The 18,384-nt window shown below is 44.5% G+C and overlaps 2 protein-coding genes across 21 annotated transcripts in view; both read right to left on the bottom strand.

The window, feature by feature from the left end:
* TTC39A (tetratricopeptide repeat domain 39A) overlaps positions 1-3,426 on the bottom strand; it is a 57,820-nt gene extending 54,394 nt beyond the window's left edge. Inside the window, exon 1 of one of the 3 annotated variants that reach the window (XM_063780504.1) lies at positions 3,300-3,426. In XM_063780504.1, coding sequence (XP_063636574.1) covers positions 3,300-3,352 — 53 coding nt within the window. In that variant the 5' untranslated portion in view covers positions 3,353-3,426. Of the gene's footprint in view, positions 1-3,190; positions 3,214-3,299 lie in introns of those variants that run through there. The other 2 variants (XM_063780495.1, XM_016963040.4) reach the window with 2 other exon arrangements.
* A 10,106-nt stretch (positions 3,427-13,532) lies between these two features.
* Positions 13,533-18,384, bottom strand: part of EPS15 (epidermal growth factor receptor pathway substrate 15) — a 167,753-nt gene continuing 162,901 nt past the window's right edge. For all 18 annotated transcript variants that reach the window (XM_009457686.5, XM_009457692.5, XM_009457667.5 and 15 more), the window contains one exon: positions 13,533-15,153. In XM_009457686.5, the coding sequence (XP_009455961.1) occupies positions 15,007-15,153 (147 nt within the window). In that variant the 3' untranslated portion in view covers positions 13,533-15,006. The remainder of the gene's footprint in view (positions 15,154-18,384) is intronic.

Here is an 18,384-nt window from a genome sequence, read left to right as displayed (position 1 = left end):
GGATTAAAAGCTTCAACACACACACACAAAAAAAAAAACCTTGAAATTTTAAATCACAAGTCTGGGAATCACAAATGCTTCAACTTGCAGGATCTGAGAATCACAGAGGTCAAAACTCAGCACTGGCCTCAAGTCCATTCATTCCCAAGGAAGAGACCTCAAAGCCACCCAAGGATTCCTGCCACCAAATTAGAAACTCCCAACCTAGAAGCATCTGAGAGCTCCTCCAGCTCAGGCTGAAACCAAGAGCAGGAATTCTGACTACAGCAGTCCTAGCAGGCCTCCAGCCTCCTTGGCTGGGCCTCTCCATTCTTGAGGAGGCCCCTCCCTCCCACAGCAGATCTGCCACTCAATTACTCTCTCTAAAGCAATCTGCCCGTCTGCACATCCCCTTTTATTTTTGGTGCTGTCTCCTACCACAAGTGGGGGCTATGGTATGGCTAAGAAGGGCCTGATTTGTAGGCTGAGTAGGGGGCGGTCCCCATTGTAAGATGCGTGGGCGTTAGGAACAGTCCCCTTTCCTTTTCCCAGCAGTTCCCAGCTACCCAATCCTGGTGCCTGGAATCCCACCATTGACTCTCAAGCCTTTCAGAATCCCCTCTGCTCAATGCAAATACCCTGGAAGGAAGATTACCTCATAACAGTACCGAGAAAGAAGTGAACACCGAATATGCCCCAGTGACTGTTAGGTCCTTTACAAATGACTTCAATAGATCTTTCCACAGCTCAGAGAGTAGCTATTATTTTACAGCTGAGGAAACTGAGGCTCACACAGATCAAACAATGAATCAATGTCAAAGAGCCAGTAAGTAAGCGGCAGAGCAGGGGTTGAGCACCCCTCCACATCCCCATCCCCCCTGCCAAACTCTTTGCCCTTGGCTATGCTGTGGGACACAGGGTGGTGTGGTGGGCGAGGGGTGAGGGTGGAGCGGTCACAGGGCCTGAGCTGGGAGAATGGAGACCCAGGTTTGAGCCTTGGGTGTGAGACCTTGTATGGTCAACTGGGAGTAAAGAATTCTCTGGGTATTTGTGCCCAGCAAGTTCCAGCTGAAGCACAAAGGCGCATGTGTGCAGGCTCACAATGCACTTCCTCACACAGGCCCATTGGGAGATGCAGAGGCCTCTGCTTGACCAGAGGCCACCCCTACACCTTCTCCTCAGCCTGTCCATTCACTGCTTCTCATTTCTTCCTTCTTAGCGTCTATCTCCCATTCCCTCCATTCTCCTAACCCATACCCCAGCATCTCTCTCCTGGACCACCACGCCAGCCTCCCCTCTGCTCTCCCTGCACACTGAGAGGTGTGTAACATACATACACGGGAGACCCCGAAGGCTCCCTGGTGCCCACAGGACGATGCACAACTGGATTCTCCCAGGCAGGGCAGGTCCTGGAAGGCAAGAAAGCCATGTGGCCAAGGGATCTCGTGCTCCTCAGAAATCATCCCATGTCCTCATCAAAACTGAAATGCACTCTGAGCCCCATTATGTGCTGTGCTCTGGGAACATGGGGACAAATGAGCCCTGTCTCCTTTCCATAAGTAGTGGAGAAACAGAAAAGGAGGAGGTGACAGTGATCCAGCATGGAAATCGTCTGTCCACAAAAATCCTTTCTCCGTAGGACAGCGTGGTCAGCTTTAAATAAGTAAATGCCCTGCTAAAGCCCTCCAGTGGCTTCCACCACACAGTGAAACCTAAATTCCTGGTCCTGTTTGTTCTGGCCAGCCTGCTTCCTGGGTCTCAGTGATCTTCCATCACTCTCCCTCCTTTCTTCTCAGACACAGCTCAGGGTTTGATGTGAGCTATCCTGCCTGCAATGCTTCAGCACTGCCAATTTTACTGGGCATAACATTGCCTTATTGTATGCCTCGCCCAGCATCTATTTCTGATGTTTACTTGTTTGTCTACTTGTTTATGTGTCTCTTACTAGAACCTGGTCGCCAAGAGCAGGACCTGTATATCTGAAGTAACACCATACCTGCAGTGCCTAGTACAGTGCTGGCCCAGCACACAAGTGCTCAACAATGTGTGCTGAAAGGCTGAATGAGAGTCACCAAAGGGTGGTGGAGAGCCATGGAAGGGTTTTATTTTCTTTAATGTTTTTTCCTTTATTTATATAGAGATAGGGTCTTGCTATGCGGCCCAGACTGCTCTCAAACTCCTGGGCTCAAGCGATCCTCCCGCTGGGATTACAGGCATGAGCCACCACGCCTAGCCTATGGAAGGGTTTTAAAGTAGAAAATGGCTTGGTCTGGTTTGTGCTTTAGAAAGGATGTGTGGAAAGGGAGAGACAGGAGGAGCTGGGGAAGGGGGCCTGATGCAATAGTCCAATGAGAATAAACAGCTTTGAGAGAAGTTGGGAGGTAAAATCAACAGGACTTGTAGACGGGGGTGGGAGAAAGGTAGGGAGGTGGCAGGGATGACTCCCAGGTTTCGGGCTTGGGCAAGTGGGTGGATGACCATTCACTGACACGGGGACACCGGAGGAGGAACAAGTTTGGGGCTTGCCAAGTTTGAGGTGTTCATAGGACAGTCAGATGGAGGACAGTTGGATTGCCCTTTCCCTGGCACAGCAAGGTGAACTTTAAAGATGTAAATATGAAGGGAAGGGCTGAACCTCAGAAGATGTAAATATGCGGGGAGGGCTGAACCTCAGAAGAGAGGTCAGGGCTGTGGTCCCCTCTCACAGGAACACAACTGGGGCGCACTAACTTATCCCGGAGGTAGGGTCAGCTAGGGAGGTGGCTGACACATCCTGGAGGGCTCGCCTTGGAGGAGCTGGGGTGCACATAATTCACCCTGGACTGGGACTGGAACTGGAACCTAGGACTTCCCCAACCTGCTCCTCGGATGTGGACAACCCCTCAGGCACACAGCGCCCTGGCTTCATCTGTCCGGGCACACAGCGTGCCCACACTTGGCTCATGCAGACCTGAGGAGAACCAGGTGAGAGGATGGAGGGTTGAGCGCAGACGCCGCTGTCCAAACCTGACCGCCAGCCCCACCTGAGGTCCTTCTCACCGAGCTGCCTTCGCAGATGGCCCGCGTCTTGCGACACTGAGCGGCGCTCAGGTGGGACCGCGTCTACCCTCCCCAGTTCCCGCCCTGCTGGGGGCGAGGACAGAGAGCAGGGGGCGCGCGGCGCTGCCCCTCTCGGGCCTCCGGCCGACCCCCACGCCCAGCAGCCACACACCCTTTCCCCAGCTGTGTCTCTTAGCTGTTTCCCCGACGTCGGCTGGGTCCTCTGGCGGCCCCTTGGTCCTGTCCGCGCCTTCCGCCGAGTCCCCACCCCTGCCCGGTACCTGCGGTCGCTTTTCCGGGAGGCCGCCTCCTTCCAGGTGGTCAGAAAGGCCATGGGCGCGGGCCGGGCTCGGACGGGGCTGCGGGCGGCCCCTCGCGGCGGCGGCGGCGGCCGTGGAGGCTACAGTGGCAGCACCTGGACGGGGGGGGCAGGGCGGGACCCGTGGCTCCTCCCCGCCCTGGACCTGCGCCTCCCTGCCCCAAAGTGGAAGGGCTTAAGTGTCCCTAGAGCGGGCCTGAGGTCCCTGGGCAAGCCCACTCCCACCCAGAACCAGAAAGGACCCCAAACACTCTGAAACCCCTCATTGGGCACCGGGAGAAACGGAGCTCCAGGCTTTGTCCAAGGTCACAAGGGGGCCAGCGGCCGGTCCCACTCGGTCCAGAGCCCAGCCTCCAAACTGACGGGCCACACGATGGCCTTACCAGGGTCCCTGCGGGACATAGCAGCACCACCAACCCTGTTCCCTCCTCCCTACATACAGAGCCAGCTTTGCTAGGGCCTCGCCGGAATGGGGTCAGAAGCTCGGGACCGAGTCAAATGCTGGGCACAGAGCACCAGCAGCAGGGGGCTGATGGGCAGGGAAGTGGAGAGCAGCTGTCTGGGCCTGAGGGTGGAGGCTGCAGGCCAGGCCAGGCCCTGGAGTGACCCACTTCACCGACTTCTGAGTCCAGTACCCCGTGGCAGGTCGGGGGACAGAGGAGAATGAGCCACGGCCCCATCTCCAGTGTAAACTTTCTTTGAAGCCCCACATTTCATCTTAGGCCGCGTACATTTTTGGTTTTTATTCTGCACCACCAAGCAGAATCAGCTCTGGAGCAAGGGGATCCCCTGGCGTGCAGTCCAGGGGCTTTTATGGGAGGCCCAACTAAGGACAAGGAGCAGGGGAGCACCGTGAGGAGGCATTTGAGAAGGCCTGCTCCAGCTCCAGTGTGAAGAATGGATTCAGGGACCCCTGGAGACTTAGCTCATCAGAGAAGGTGGGGGTTGAACACAGGGCAGGGGCAGGGTGGCTAAGGCCCATTTTTGTTTCCTTTTGGGCTGGGTCTGTATCCTAGGTACTTGTGCAATACAAATTTCGTGTCCAATAAGTGGTGACTGGTTTTCACATGTCAGGTGTTCTCTCATGTGTCAAGCCCTGAGCCAGGCAGTTTACACCAATTCTTATTTATCTGCATCTTGTTACATATTCACTCATACCCATTTTACAGTTGATGAAACAGGTTCAGAGGGGTGAACGACCTTTCCTGAAACCAAGTTGTGAAGTCAGGTCTTAAACCCAGGCTTCTCTGCCCAATCTGGTGCTTTCCTCCGACCCTGCCTATGGACCATGGGTGGGCTGAGCACGGAGTGGGAGGCCCTGGGCAAAGCTGCCCAGAGGGCAGAGGCTCTAAGGACCATCTGGGCAATTTCTCTCACTCTTCCCTGGTAGGCAGCAGAGAACATATGACCTTTCACTCATATCATAGTCTTTGCAGATCAACAAGGGCCGGGGAATACTCTTATCTGATCACAAAGCTAGAGCTTCTAAATCTGGAAAATCCAGTTACAGTATGCCCAGGGACCCAAACCCCTTAGTCCAGAGCCTTGTCCAGCTTGGCCAGCACTGAGCACTTAGCCAACTTTCTCCTGGGTTCGCAGGCAAGAAGAGCCACAGGACCTCAGAAGCCTGACCTTCTATGGGCCCAGAGCCCAGTTTACTAAGAGGATTAATCTCACCGAGCCTGTCAGCCCACAGCCAGCACCACTTCCTCCAGGAAGCCATCCAGGATCTCCCCATCAGAGCGGTCTCTCCGTTTTCAGAGGATACATTTTAATTTGTCTCTCTCACAGCATTTAGCATTACATATTTTAAAATCCTTGTATAAGTTATTTACAATGGTATTTCAGATTTCTCTCTGAAGGTACAGATAGTATCTCATGTGTCTTCTACAGAGCTCAGCACTATTGCTATACATAGTAGGTACTCAATGGTGAGTAAATAAAGAAGGAGCTAATACCTATCAAGCTTCTACCCAATGGCAGGCACTATGCAGAGAGCCTTTACGTATCTACCTCTAATCTAGACAACTGTTTTAAGAATATTTGGGTCAGAAGTTTAGAAATGTTCCTAAGATCAAATCAGGAGCTGGGATTCAATCCCGGGGTTCTTAAATTTCAAGGCTTGTTTCTTATTCTTCTTCCTCATCTGTTTAGAATTATGTTACTTGGGCACTATTTTAAACTCTTCATATGTGCCAACTCATTTAGTCCTCAAAATAATCCTAACATGTATGTTCTTTTACAATCCCAATTTTACAGTTGAAAAAGTGAGGCAGGTAGGAATTAATTTGCTCAAGATCACACAAACTAGTTAAGTGGCAGAGCTAGGACTCAACACACACAACCCGACTTGAGAATGTATATCTTAACCCCAGCCCTAGTTTTCCTGCCACGCAAGCTATTAGATGCACAAAGCATTTACAAGCCACTTTTTCAAGCTTATTTTGAATCATGTAATAAACCCAAGGTAGAATCAGTTTTATTCTTCCCATCCTCCCTTCCACTGGAGCCACACTGCTTAGGTTAAAATCTTGGCCCCACCACTAGGTATCTGCACAACCAGGCAAGTTACTCAACCTCTTTGTGTCATTTTCTTATCAGTAAAATGAGGATAACAGCACCTATTACAAGGGTTGTTGTAAGGATTTAATGCAAGCAAAACAGAACAGTGCTGGACACATAGTGTGTGTTACCTGCACCTCGTATAGTGATAGTTTTATCCAGAATCAGAGGGCAATGAAGTGTTCTATATAAATGAACTTTCAAGACAACTGAAGTTTATCCCCTTTATTCAGATTCACATTTTCCGAAAATGTATTGTTACCTCTTCTGTCTTTTTAAACATGGGCATGGCAGCTTTTAATGTTTATCTGCCATGTAACAGAAACCATGACTTTGTATCCATCATCTTTTTTTTTCAGAGTGTCTCGCTCTGTTGCCCAGTCTGGAGTGCAGTGGTGTGATCACAGCTCACTGCAGCCTCGAACTCCTGGCTTCAAGTGATCCTCCCACCTCAGTCTCCTGAGGAGCTAGGACTTCAGGTGCATGCCACCATGCCTGGCTAATTTTTAATTTTTAATTTTTTTTTGGTAGAGACAAAGTGTTGCTATGTTGTCGAGACTGGTCTGGAACTCCTGGAATCAAGCAATCCTCCTGCCTGGGCCTCCCAAAATTCTGGGATTATAGGCATGAGCCACCACACCCAACCTGTATCTATCATTTTTAATCCTGACAACAACCCTGCAAGGGAACTGTTATCGCTGAGGACCAGAGAGGTTAACAGATTTACCCAAAAACACACAGCTAGGAAATGGTAAGACCAGAAGTTAGGCCCATGTTTATAAAACTCCAAGGTCTGGATTCCCTCTACAAGGCCAGGAACCTGCTCAGGAAGCTGAGATGCATCAGGGTTTTCTTTTGCTTGTGTATGGTTAAGGCAGCATGCTACAAGGGAGCAAGGGTGGAGGGCTCCTAACCTGCTTCTACGTATTCTAGGTCCAGAGTTTTGATTCGATTAAGTACAGCCTCTACCCCATCCAGGTCTCTATATGTCACAGTGCCTAGAAGGATCTTTAACTCATGTAGAGGCCCACAATCTGGAGGAGAACAAATCAGGGTTGTCTCAGTCCTGACAAGTCCAATCATCATTAAAAGGCCCATAGGCTGAGCAAGTAGTTCAGTTCAGTCTCTCCTGTGTGTCTTATAGAGCCTTGGAGGGGTGTGGGGTCTCCACTGTGCTCGATGAGGGCCTAGGTTGCTGAGTCTTGCACACCTGCTCTTAAGGGCAGTCCTTAGAGCATAAGTAGCCGTAGAGAGCAAAAGGCAGTCTAGTGTGGTAGAAGAGTAAGTCTCACAGCTGAGGCACCTGGGCTGGAACCTGGCTTGTCCAGCTGTGAACCTTTCCTAGGTTGGGGTTTCTTGGCCAAATCGCTTCCATCTCTCTATACCTCATATTTTCTATTTAAGAGTCATGAAGAATAAATTATACATATATTAAGGACCTTAGTGCCAGGCTCAGAGAAGGTCCCCAGTAAGTGTCAGCAAAACCATTTATTTTCCTTCCCACAAACTAACTCAATCCTTTCAAGTTCTGACTCCAGAGGAAACAGAAAGGAGAGGCTGTAACTAAGCCCTTAGGTCTCAGGCAGCTGCACACATTCTATACACTTAGTGCAGTGGGGAAGGAAAAATGGGTGGGGTCTTTCTGTAGATTCCCCCCCTCCCATGAGATAATCTTTTATATCATTCACCTGGATACATAACATTAGGACTTACATTCCTCTGGAGAGATTTTAAAAAATAAATGGCTTTCAAACATTTTATTTTGTGACCCAGTACATATTCAATAACGAATTCTATTTAATGATTTTAAAAATGATGCTCATTAACATACTAAAAAATTTACATATAATGGATCAAAGCAAAGATATGCAAAGTCACCCCAAAGAGGCATTATAGTTACCCGACCAGCCAAACCAGACTCTAAACTGATTAAAGATATTAATCTGAAAAATGTGTCCATGAGAGGGGCCCAGGCATCCCTGGCTGCAAAGATCAAGCGGCGCCTCAGAGAGAGGAGGTATCCAACCACCAGCAAGGGAGGAGTCATGTTCAACCAATTGTGGGCACTCCAAGCCCTGTGACAACTTTATTTTTACTGGAAAGTGACATTCTGGTCTATCAGTCCCTGTGAAATTTCTTAATAGAGATCTGTCTCTGTTTTATTGATGAAAATCAGGTTTCTAAACTTGAAGGTCAGATGTTGGACCAGGCTTAATTCACTCAAGTAATGAATGCTACTTAAATGAGGCCTCCTAGGAGACTGCTGGCCTTTTCCAGTGAACACAGCCCTAACATCAAATGATGCGGCCTTGTGAGAGCTGTGCTTTTAACAAAAAATTCCAACTGTCACCATGTATGTTTTTTAGTAATGCTAGTAAGGAACAGAATACTATCTTCTGGGGACACCTCCTCTGGGAAGACTTCCCCAGTCCTCTCAGCTAGAATTATTCTCTCCCTGCTCTGGGCATCCCAGCACTCCTACAGTATCCTCAGTACGCAATGCTGTGAAATTATGTAAGTAGATGCCTATCTTTCCTACTATACCACTAATGGCAAGGCCCTCATATAAGTCTTCTCTGTCCCTGGCCCACGCAACAGATCTTAGCAAAGGTCAATAGAATAATGACTTTCTCACTGTGCATTTTCAAAACTAAGACAATAGAGACCTTTCTGGAAGTAAAAGGTACATCATAGATCCATGCATACAAGAAAAAAAGTATCTTAATGTATTTTTTTTTTCCAGCAGAACAGAGTAATTGAACACGGATTTTCAAGTCAGAATGCCTGGGTTTTTTGGGGTTTTTGAGACGGAGTTTCGCTCTTTCGCCCAGGCTGGAGTGAAGTGGTGTGATCTTGGCTCACTGCAACCTCCACCCCACCCACCCCCCACACCTGGTTCAAGCGATTCTCCTGCCTCAGCCTCCCAAGTAGCTGGGATTACAGGCGCTCACCACCATGCCCAGTTAATTTTTTTTGTATTTTTAGTAGAGACGGAGTTTCGCCACATTGGCCAGGCTGGTCTGGAACTCCTGACCTCAGGTGATCCACCCGCCTTGGCCTCCCAAAGTGCTAGAATTACAGGCGTGAGCCACCATGCTCAGCCGACTGCCTGGACCTGGGTTTGAATCCTAGCTCTGGTGCTTTTTAGCTCAGTGATCTTGGACAAGTTATTTAACCTCTTGTACTTCTCAGCCTTCTCATCTGTAAACTGGGAATAACAGTACCTAACTTAAAAGCATGTTATGGAGGTTAAATGAATCAGTATATATAAAGTACTTTAAACAGTACTGGGCACTAAGTACTATATAAGTGCTAACTTGCAATTATTATTTTTATTTTTGGAGAGAGAGTCTCACTGTCACCCAGGTTTGGAGTGCAGTGGCGTGGTCTTGGCTCACTGCAGCCTCCATCTCCAGGGTTCAAGTGATTCTCCTGCCTTAGCCTCCCGAGTGTAGCTGGGACTACAGGCATGCACCAACATGCCCAGCTAATTTTTGTATTTTTAGTAGAGCCGGGGTTTCACCACGTTGGCCAGGCTGGTCTCAAACTCCTGGCCTCAAGTGATCTGCCCACCTCGGCCTCCCAAAGTCCTGGGATTACAAGCATGAGCCACCATGCCCAGCCTGCAATTATTATTTTCAAAAAGTGTCTATCCATAAGAAAGATTAGATGTTACCAAGAAGCAGAATCCACAGGTCAAGTATAGAATGACAAGGTACTCTGCAACAGCACTGCAGAGTAAATGAATGGACTTAATAAAACTTGCTAACAAAAGAGACTTAGTTATCATCTACTCTAGTGGTTCTCAAAGTGAGGCCCCTGAGTCAACATCACCATCACCTGGGAACCTGTTAGAAATGTAAATTTGGGGGTCCAACTCTACAACCTACTGAATCAGAAATTCTGGGGCTAGAGTACAGCAATCTGTAACCGTTTGACACGCCCTCCAGGTGATCCTATTGCTTGCTACATTTTGTGTACTCCTTTCCCCTTACCACCTACATCTAATCAGACCTCAAGGCCTGTTAATTCTCCTAAATCTTTCTCAAATTGGTCCCCTTCTCTCAGTCCCAGCCACAACCACATTTTTAGTTCTTACCATCTCACCTGCATGACTGCAACAATCTTCCACCTGCTCTCCCTGCCTTACCTGATTTTCTTCTAAGGCAATTCCCCAAATCACCACCAATGAAATATTTCTTATAAACACAAACACCTCAGTCTTTTGCCCACAAACCTACACTCTAGTCACACTGAGCTACTTCAAACTCTTCACAACTTACTTTGCCTCCCTTTTTATGTACTCTTGCCAGAGCCTTGTCAGTACTGATAAATTAGTTTTCATTTTTTCTAGCCTTTTGGTTTTAAATCTTGTATTTAAAACAAAGTTGGGCTGAGCCATAATCCCAGCACTTTGGGTGGTTGAGGAGGGAGTATCACTTGAGTTCAAGGCCAGCCTGGGCAACACAGTGAGACCTCTATTTCTACTAAATAACTAACTAGGTCCAGTGGCATGCACTTATAGTCCTAGCTACTTGGGTGGCTGAGGCGGGAGGATCCCTTGAGCTCAGGAGTTCACAGTTACAGTGAGCTATGACTGTGCCACTGCACTCTAGCCTGGGCAACAGAATGTGACTCTGTCTCTACAAAAAAAGAAAAACTAAAAGCAAGGCTGGCTACTCCCCCCCATATACTTATCACTTATGATAACACTAATAATCGTAAGTGCTTTCATGTGTCAGAAACTGTTCTAAACCCTCATACGAGTTAAATACAAGAATGAATGGGAAAATGTTTTATAAGATGCCATGTATAATATAGGTTTATTCCATTAATCCTCAAGAACAGTGATTACATGGATTATTTCTTTTGTGACACTGCTCCTCTGACTACTCATCATTAACAGGAATACAGAGTAGTGGTTAAAACTCTGGAGCCCATCTCCTAGGTTCAAATTCCAGCTCTACCACTTACTAGCTGCATAACTGTGGCCTAGTTTGGGTTCCTCTTCTGTAAAATGGAGAAGATAATAGTACCTGTACCTTTCATGGTTACTATTGTGAGGATTAAATAAAATTAATAGTAAAGCATTTAGGATCATGCCTGGAGCTTAATAAATGTTATTTATTATTATTTATGATGTCCTGTTCCTACCATTTCCTATAAGTAAATTTTTTTTTCACACAAAATAAAACAAAGCATGGTAAACTGAGAGTATCACGCTTAGGACTAGACAGACCAGGGTTCAATTCCTGGCTCATCTTCTCATCAGCTGGATGATTTGAAGCACATTATTTTAAGGTTTTTGAGACTCAGTTTCTCCATTTCTAAAACAGGGGCTAATAACAATATCTACTACTTAGAGGTATTGTGAAGATTAAACAAGAAACAAGAAGACACACATAAAATGCCTAGTAGAGTGCTTCATATGTAATGTACATTCAACAACCAACAGCTCTTTTCACTGTTGTGGTTGAATTTGCTTATTTAAAATAAATAATAAAAAGTTATCAAAGCTAAATCCTTTACAACAATCCTGTGAGTTAAGTACTGTGATGTACATTAGATGAGGAAAATGAGGTTCAGGGAGGCGAAATAACTTTCTCAAAATCATCTTTACGTTACATCCTCAAAAATGGCAGAAAGAGATTCAGTCCCAGTACTGTATGAGTTTTTCAGAACACAGTGCCTTCCAAAAGTCCATGTCACAATTTTTTTTTTTTTTTTTTTGATACAGAGTCTTACTCTGTTGCCCAGGCTGGGGTGCAGTGGCACAGTCTTGGCTCACTGCAACCTCCACCTCCCAAGCTCAAGCAATTCTCCTGCCTCAGCCTCCCAAGTAGCTGGGAATACAGGCACCCGCCACCATGCCCGGCTAATTTTTGTATTTTTTATTAGACAGGGGTTTCATCATGTTGGCCAGGTTGGTCTTGAACTCCTGACCTCAGGAGATCCACCCACCTTGAACTCCCAAAGTGCTGGGATTACAAGCACAATGTTTTTTTTTTTGAGACAGGGTCTTGCTCTGTTGCCTAGGTTCTAGTACAGTGGCGCAATCCCAGCTTCTTGCAGCCTCACTGGGCTCAACCGATCCTCCCACCTCAGCCCCCAGTAGCTGGGACTACAGACACGCACCACCGCACCTGGCTAATTTTTGTATTTTTTTTGTAGAGACGGGGTCTCACCATGTTGCCCCAGGCTGGTCTCAAACTCCTGGGCTCAAGGGATCCTCCCACCTCAGCCTCCCAAAGTGCTGGGATTACAGGCATGAGCCACTGTGCCCAGTGACAAATTCTTTTTTCTTTTTGAGACGGAGTCTCACTCTGTCACCCAGGCTGGAGTCCAGTAGTGTGATCTCGGCTCACTGCAACCTCTGCCTCCTGGGTTCAAGCAATTCTCCTGTTTCAGCCTCCCGAGTAGCTGGGACTACAGGAGCGAGCCACTATGCCTGCTAATTTTTTCGTATTTTTAGTAGAGACGGGGTTTCACGATGTTCACCAGGTTGTTCTCGAACTCCTGACCTCAGGTGATCTGCCCACCTTGGCCTCCCAAAGTGCTGGGATTACAGGCGCGAGCCACTGTGTCCTGCCTACAAATTCTTATGTTTTAGGCACTGTCTTTACGCATATACATTTCATTTCTTTCATAAAAGCACGACATGATAACCAAAAATAATAGTTTACATTTATTATTTATTCTATACCAGGTGCTGTCCCAAACCCTTTACATATATTAATCTGTGCTGATTGTATGTACCTACTCCTCCTTGGACACAGCATGGACATAATCAGAGAACCATGCAAAACTCAATTGCAAATTGGATATATGGATGGGATTCTTTATTATTACTTAAAGTTTACTGTTCTCATAATTACAGGCTACAACTTAGAGGTTTGAAACTTTAAGAGAAAATTCTATAAAGAGAGCTCAAATAAACATGAATCAGTATGTAGAAGACATTTAAAACTTTGTAAGTAGTGCCACTTAGCTCTGGGCAATACTTATCTGTCCTTTTCAAGCACAGGCCCTGGAGCCAGAGTCAACAACATAAAATACCACAAACGACTCTAAGACATTCATCCTACACAAGCGAGCACATATACATATATATTTATATAATATATACATACTTTAATATTATGTTGGTCCACGGGGTATACACATTTTAACAAAAGATAAAAATCTATGTAATCCAGTTAAACATACATAAGATTAGGATACATTTATTACATTGAAAGTTGGTGCTTATAAGTTATAGATACTTAATATTTGAGTTTAATTAAAAATTTTTTTGAAGCATTTAAACATTTGCTTATTTTCCCAGTGCAAAAGAAAGTTGTTCAAGTCAACTTACCTTTATCCTAAGGAGTAAGAGGAAGAAAACAAACAAAAATACCACCTATCACAACTCCCAGTCAAATTTTGCAGAAAATCCTTAGGTCACTGGATTCGTTTATCAAAATTAAGCCTTGTGATTATGATTCAGCCCTTGCTTCATATGTATGACTTTTATGCAGAAATGTTTCTATTTACAAAGGTAGAAAAAAGTTAGCAGTGCAAGATAGTGGTTTAAAGTTTGTTTTAAACTGTAGGAGTCTAATTGTGTAATGGAAAGAAAACAAAACAAGCACCATTTCAAGAAGAAATGAATTGGATATTTTGGAATTTATTTATAGGCTAGGCAATAAGTTACTCAGATTAACACAGATCAATACCACCTTGACTTGGTGACCCAGAGAATTCTAATTAGATTTTAGGTGCATTTTTCTTTATCTTGGTATTCAATACATCATCTAAGTCAGTAACCGTGTTAAACAAAATTAAAATGACAAGTTACAGCTTACTTCACAGTCTATTTCAAATTCAGCTTGTCCACTAGGTCAGTTTTACAGGAGATGGTCTTTTAACATGAAGAGGTTTGATAATCTGGTAGGTCTCTTCTCTCCCAATTAAAAAAACAAGAGTTTTTTTGCTAGCTTGACAATTTTATAGGTGAAAAACATGAAGTGAGTAAATAAACTAAACCACAAAGATGGACAAAAAGCAATATGATATAAAACACATCACTTTTTCTATTTGTATTCAGTGAAAGTTTTTACATTTCAAGTAAATGAGCCTTCATTAAAAAAAAAACAAATATATATGAAAAATTAAAGTACCTTCCAGTTCTAGCTTGCTGAAGTTTCTTCTGCAAAAGTACAAAAATTAACCCACTAAGAACCAAACAGGACAGGGCCACGGCAAAGGCAGAATGGCTGCCATGTTAAGACTTTTGCTTGCCTTATACTGATGGGTATATTTTAGGTGATAAATTTTCTCCACTATCTATCACTTAAAATGAACATTTTCTTACAAACTTTATTTGTAAGAAACTGATTTTTATTAATTAGCAAACACACTGAGAGGTATCTGTTGATCTAAAATTCTCTAAATCCAGATAAATCTTTTTAAAAATTTATTTCACACATGAGGCTTTAATATTTTTAGTTAGGAAAAGATCGAATCTGAGACTATAATGGTTCAACCTAAAGCATCCCTTTTCCATAGTGGAGTAAATCTGTGCAAAATATTTTTCCTTATCTCTAAAAAACAAATTAAGTAGAGGAAATTTAAAAATGCACTTTAGCCAATTTGCACCAATCATAAAAGAAATAAGATATTCTTTCCCTTACCCTCACTCAACCATTCCAATCAGGGGAGAATACTGCAAACTTTAAGAACCTCACTGGCTATCATCAGAATAACTACAGAACAGGGTAGTGCAGGGTGAAACTATTTCTCTATATTCCAGAAGGCAGAAGCTTGGGTGCTCTAGCTTTACAAGTAAAATAGCACAGGCAGGCAAAAGCTCACAGTAAATGTATACCAGAACAGGGGCCTAAGTGAAGGTGAATTTGTCTGACTGGGTTACGGCTTTTATAAGAAAAAAAAAAAAAAAAGACGAATCTGTAATGAAGAAAAAAAAAATCCTAAAATTTTGTCACATTTACAGGAATGTCAAACCTTTTGTATTCCCATGCTCACAGGTAGTTTTGATACACATTGTAAATAGTTTCAGTATTCAGGAAGAAGAGTACTATATTGTTGCCAAAGAACAAGAGAATTCTTCATGCTTCTGATATCTCAGATTTGCTGAGTGCAATAGCCAGTTCTAAGTCTTCTTGTTCTTGCTGATTTAGTCGGGCAAGCCTCTGCTCTTCCTCTCTCTCACTTTCCCTCTTGGCCCATTCGATCATATCTTCTTCAGAGGGATACTGCCATTTAAAAGATCGATGAACAAACGAATAAATAAATGAGTAAAGCAAGTAAAAAGAAGGAAAAATAGTTTTTACAAAAGGACACCTGAAGGACTCTGGAAATAGTCTGGTTACTTGTTAATTCTTTTTTTTTTCCCCTGAAAACATGTTTAATATTAATCAGTTATTAAGCTATAGTTTAATTTAAAAAATTAATTCAATCTATAGATAGAAAGTCTATAAAACTAAATGTTAAAAATGTCACTAGGCTAGATGTGGTGGCTCATGCCTGTAATCCCAGCACTTTGGAGGCCGAGGCAGGTGGATCACCTGAGGTCAGGAGTTCAAGACCAGCTTGGCCAACATGGCAAACTCACTCTCAACTAAAAATACAAAAATTAGCTGGGCATGGTGGTGGTGCCTGTAATCCCAGCTACTTGGGAGGCTGAGGCACATGAATCACTTGAACCCAGGAGGCAGAGGTTGCAGTGAGCCGAAAATGCACCCCTGCACTCCAGCCTGGGTGACAAAGTGAGATTCCATCTGAAAAAAAAAAAAAAAATATATATATATATATATATATATATATTTTTTTTTTTTTTAAATGTGATATATATATATATATATCTCACTAAAAAAAAGTAGAAATGCTTATAGTAGATTAGAAGATTTAAAAACAGGACAGGGCTAGCCTTTTTGACCTAATGTAATGTAAAACATTTACCACTTCAACTTTACTGAGACCCTCACACAACAAATCATTTTTAACTTAATCCCACTGGTAGTTTCCTAACCCTTAATGTGTAAAAAAGCTAAGAAGCAAGAAAAAAAAAAAAAAAGCTGATTTTGCTATACATCATATTAAAGTATTGGGTATACTAAGCAAGATGTGATGTAAACCTAATCTTTTTTTTTTTTTTTTGAGACAGAGTTTCGCTCTTGTTGCCCAGGCTGGGTGCTATGGCACAATCTTGGCTCACCACAACCTCCGCCTCCCGGGTTCAAGCGATTCTCTTGCCTCAGCCTCCTGAGTAGCTGGGATTACAAGCATGCACCACCACGCCCGGCTAATCCTGTATTTTTAGTAGAGATAGGGTTTCTTCATGTTGGTTAGGCTGATCTCGAACTCCTGACCTCAAGTGATCCGCCCATCTCGGCCTCCCAAGAACCTAATCATATTTTATAAAAAGCATTTTGAGCCAGGCATGGTGGCTGACATCCGTAATCCTAGTACTGTGGGTGTGGGCCAATTGCTTGAGCTCAGAAGTTCAAGAAGTTCATCTTGGCAACATGGCAAAACTGTTTTTACAAAAAAAATTAGCCAGGTGTGGTGGTGCACATCTATAGGCCCAGCTACCTGGGAGCATCACCTGAGCCTGGGAAGTTGAGGCTGCAGTGAGCTGTGATCATACCACCGCTCTCCAGCCAGATCGAGGAGTGAGCCAAAAAAATAAAAATAAAACAAAAAGCATTATGAAGATTTCTCCAGGCTTTGGGAACTTTTAGACCAGTCTAAATAAAATCTTAACACTCATAATTATTATGTTGGGGAAATATTTTTATCTACCCTAAACAGCAACCTTGGCAAATACTAAATTAAAAATTCTAATTGGTTTCAAGTCTTGTTACATAGAAAATCCTTCATGAAAGGATGAAATAAAATACACTGTCAGGCTTTTGAAATGGTAGTTTTTTCCCCTAGGGAATTAAGCAAAACTTTGAAACGTGTAATGCTTAACCACATCTTTCACAATGAAAAAAGAAGATGTTCTTATTATAAGCTGTTTTTTATTATACTATATTGAGATTTTGGAGCAAAATGCCTCAGCTGTTGTTCAAGACTCCTTCCAACCAGATTTGTGTTTTTTTTGTTTTTTTTTTTTTTTGAGGCAGAGTCTCGCTCTGTAACTCAGCTTGAGGACAGTGGCACTATCTCAGCTCCTGCAACCTCTGCCTCTGGGGCTTAAGTGATCCTCCCACCTCAGCCTCCCTAGCTGGGATTACAGGCATGCACCACCATGCCTGGCTAATTTTTGTATTTTTAGTAGAGACGGGGTTTCACCATGTTGGCCAGGCTGGTCTCACACTCCTGACCTCAAGTGATCCGCCCGCTTCGGCCTTCCAAAGTGCTGGGATTACAGGTGTGAGCCACCCCGTCTGGCCCCAACAAGAGTTTGACTTGCTAAAACCATACGTAAGATATTAAATGCCACAAACTACCAGAGGGTTATTTTACACTAAGAGAATTATAACCTTCTAAAAAGGCCAATTTTTGATTCTCTGCTTGAAACAAATCAAATTCCATCTAATGAAAGTTAAGTCGGGCTGGATGCAGTGGCTCACCCCTGTAATCCCATCACTTTGGGAGGCCAAAGCAGGCACATTGCAAGATCAAGGGATCGAGACCATCCCGGCCAACATGGTGAAACCCCGTCTCTACTAAAAACACAAAAATTGGCTAGGTGTGGTGGTGCGTGCCTGTAGTCCCAGCTACTTGGGAGGCTGAGGCAGGAGAATTGCTTGAACCTGGGAGGTGGAGGTTGCAGTGAGCTGAGATTACGCCACTGCACTCCAGCCTGGCGACAGAGCAAGACTCTGTCTTTAAAAAAAAAAAAAAAAAAAAAAGGAAAGTTAAGTAAGGCTGGGCGCGATGGCTCACACCTGTAATCCCAACACTTTGAGAGGCTGGGGCCGGTGGATCGCCTGAGATCAGGAGTACAAGACCAGCCTGACCAACATGGAGAAACCCCATCTCTACTAAAAATACAAAATTAGCCAGGTGTGGTGGTGTATGCCTGCAATCCCAGCTACTCGGGAGGCTGAGGCAGGAGAATTGCTTGAACCTGGGAGGTGAAGGTTGTGGTGAGCCAAGATCGCGCCTCCAGCCTGGGCAATAAGAGCAAAACTCATCTCAAAAAAAAAAAAAAAAAAAAAAAAAAAAAAAAATCAGTATAATTCTGGCACTTCATTTTTACAATATTCAAAATATTGATTCCTATTTTGCTCCTTCATAGTCAAGAGAAGCCACCAGAACTTAGAGTACAGATTCAAAAGCTGGGAGCTCAGTTGTCTTAGTTGCATGCAGATTCTTTTTTTTTTTTGGAGACAGGGTCTGGCTCTGTCACCCAGGCTGGAGTACAGTGGCATGATCACGGCTCACTGCAACCTCCACCACCTCAGCCGCCCAAGTAGCTGGGACTACAGGTGCTTAAAGCACTTTGGCCTCTTAAAATGCTGGGATTACAGGCG

Source organism: Pan troglodytes, chromosome 1, assembly GCF_028858775.2.
Source record: "Pan troglodytes isolate AG18354 chromosome 1, NHGRI_mPanTro3-v2.0_pri, whole genome shotgun sequence".
NCBI lineage: Eukaryota > Metazoa > Chordata > Mammalia > Primates > Hominidae > Pan > Pan troglodytes.
This window is presented reverse-complemented; position numbering and strand designations above follow the sequence as displayed.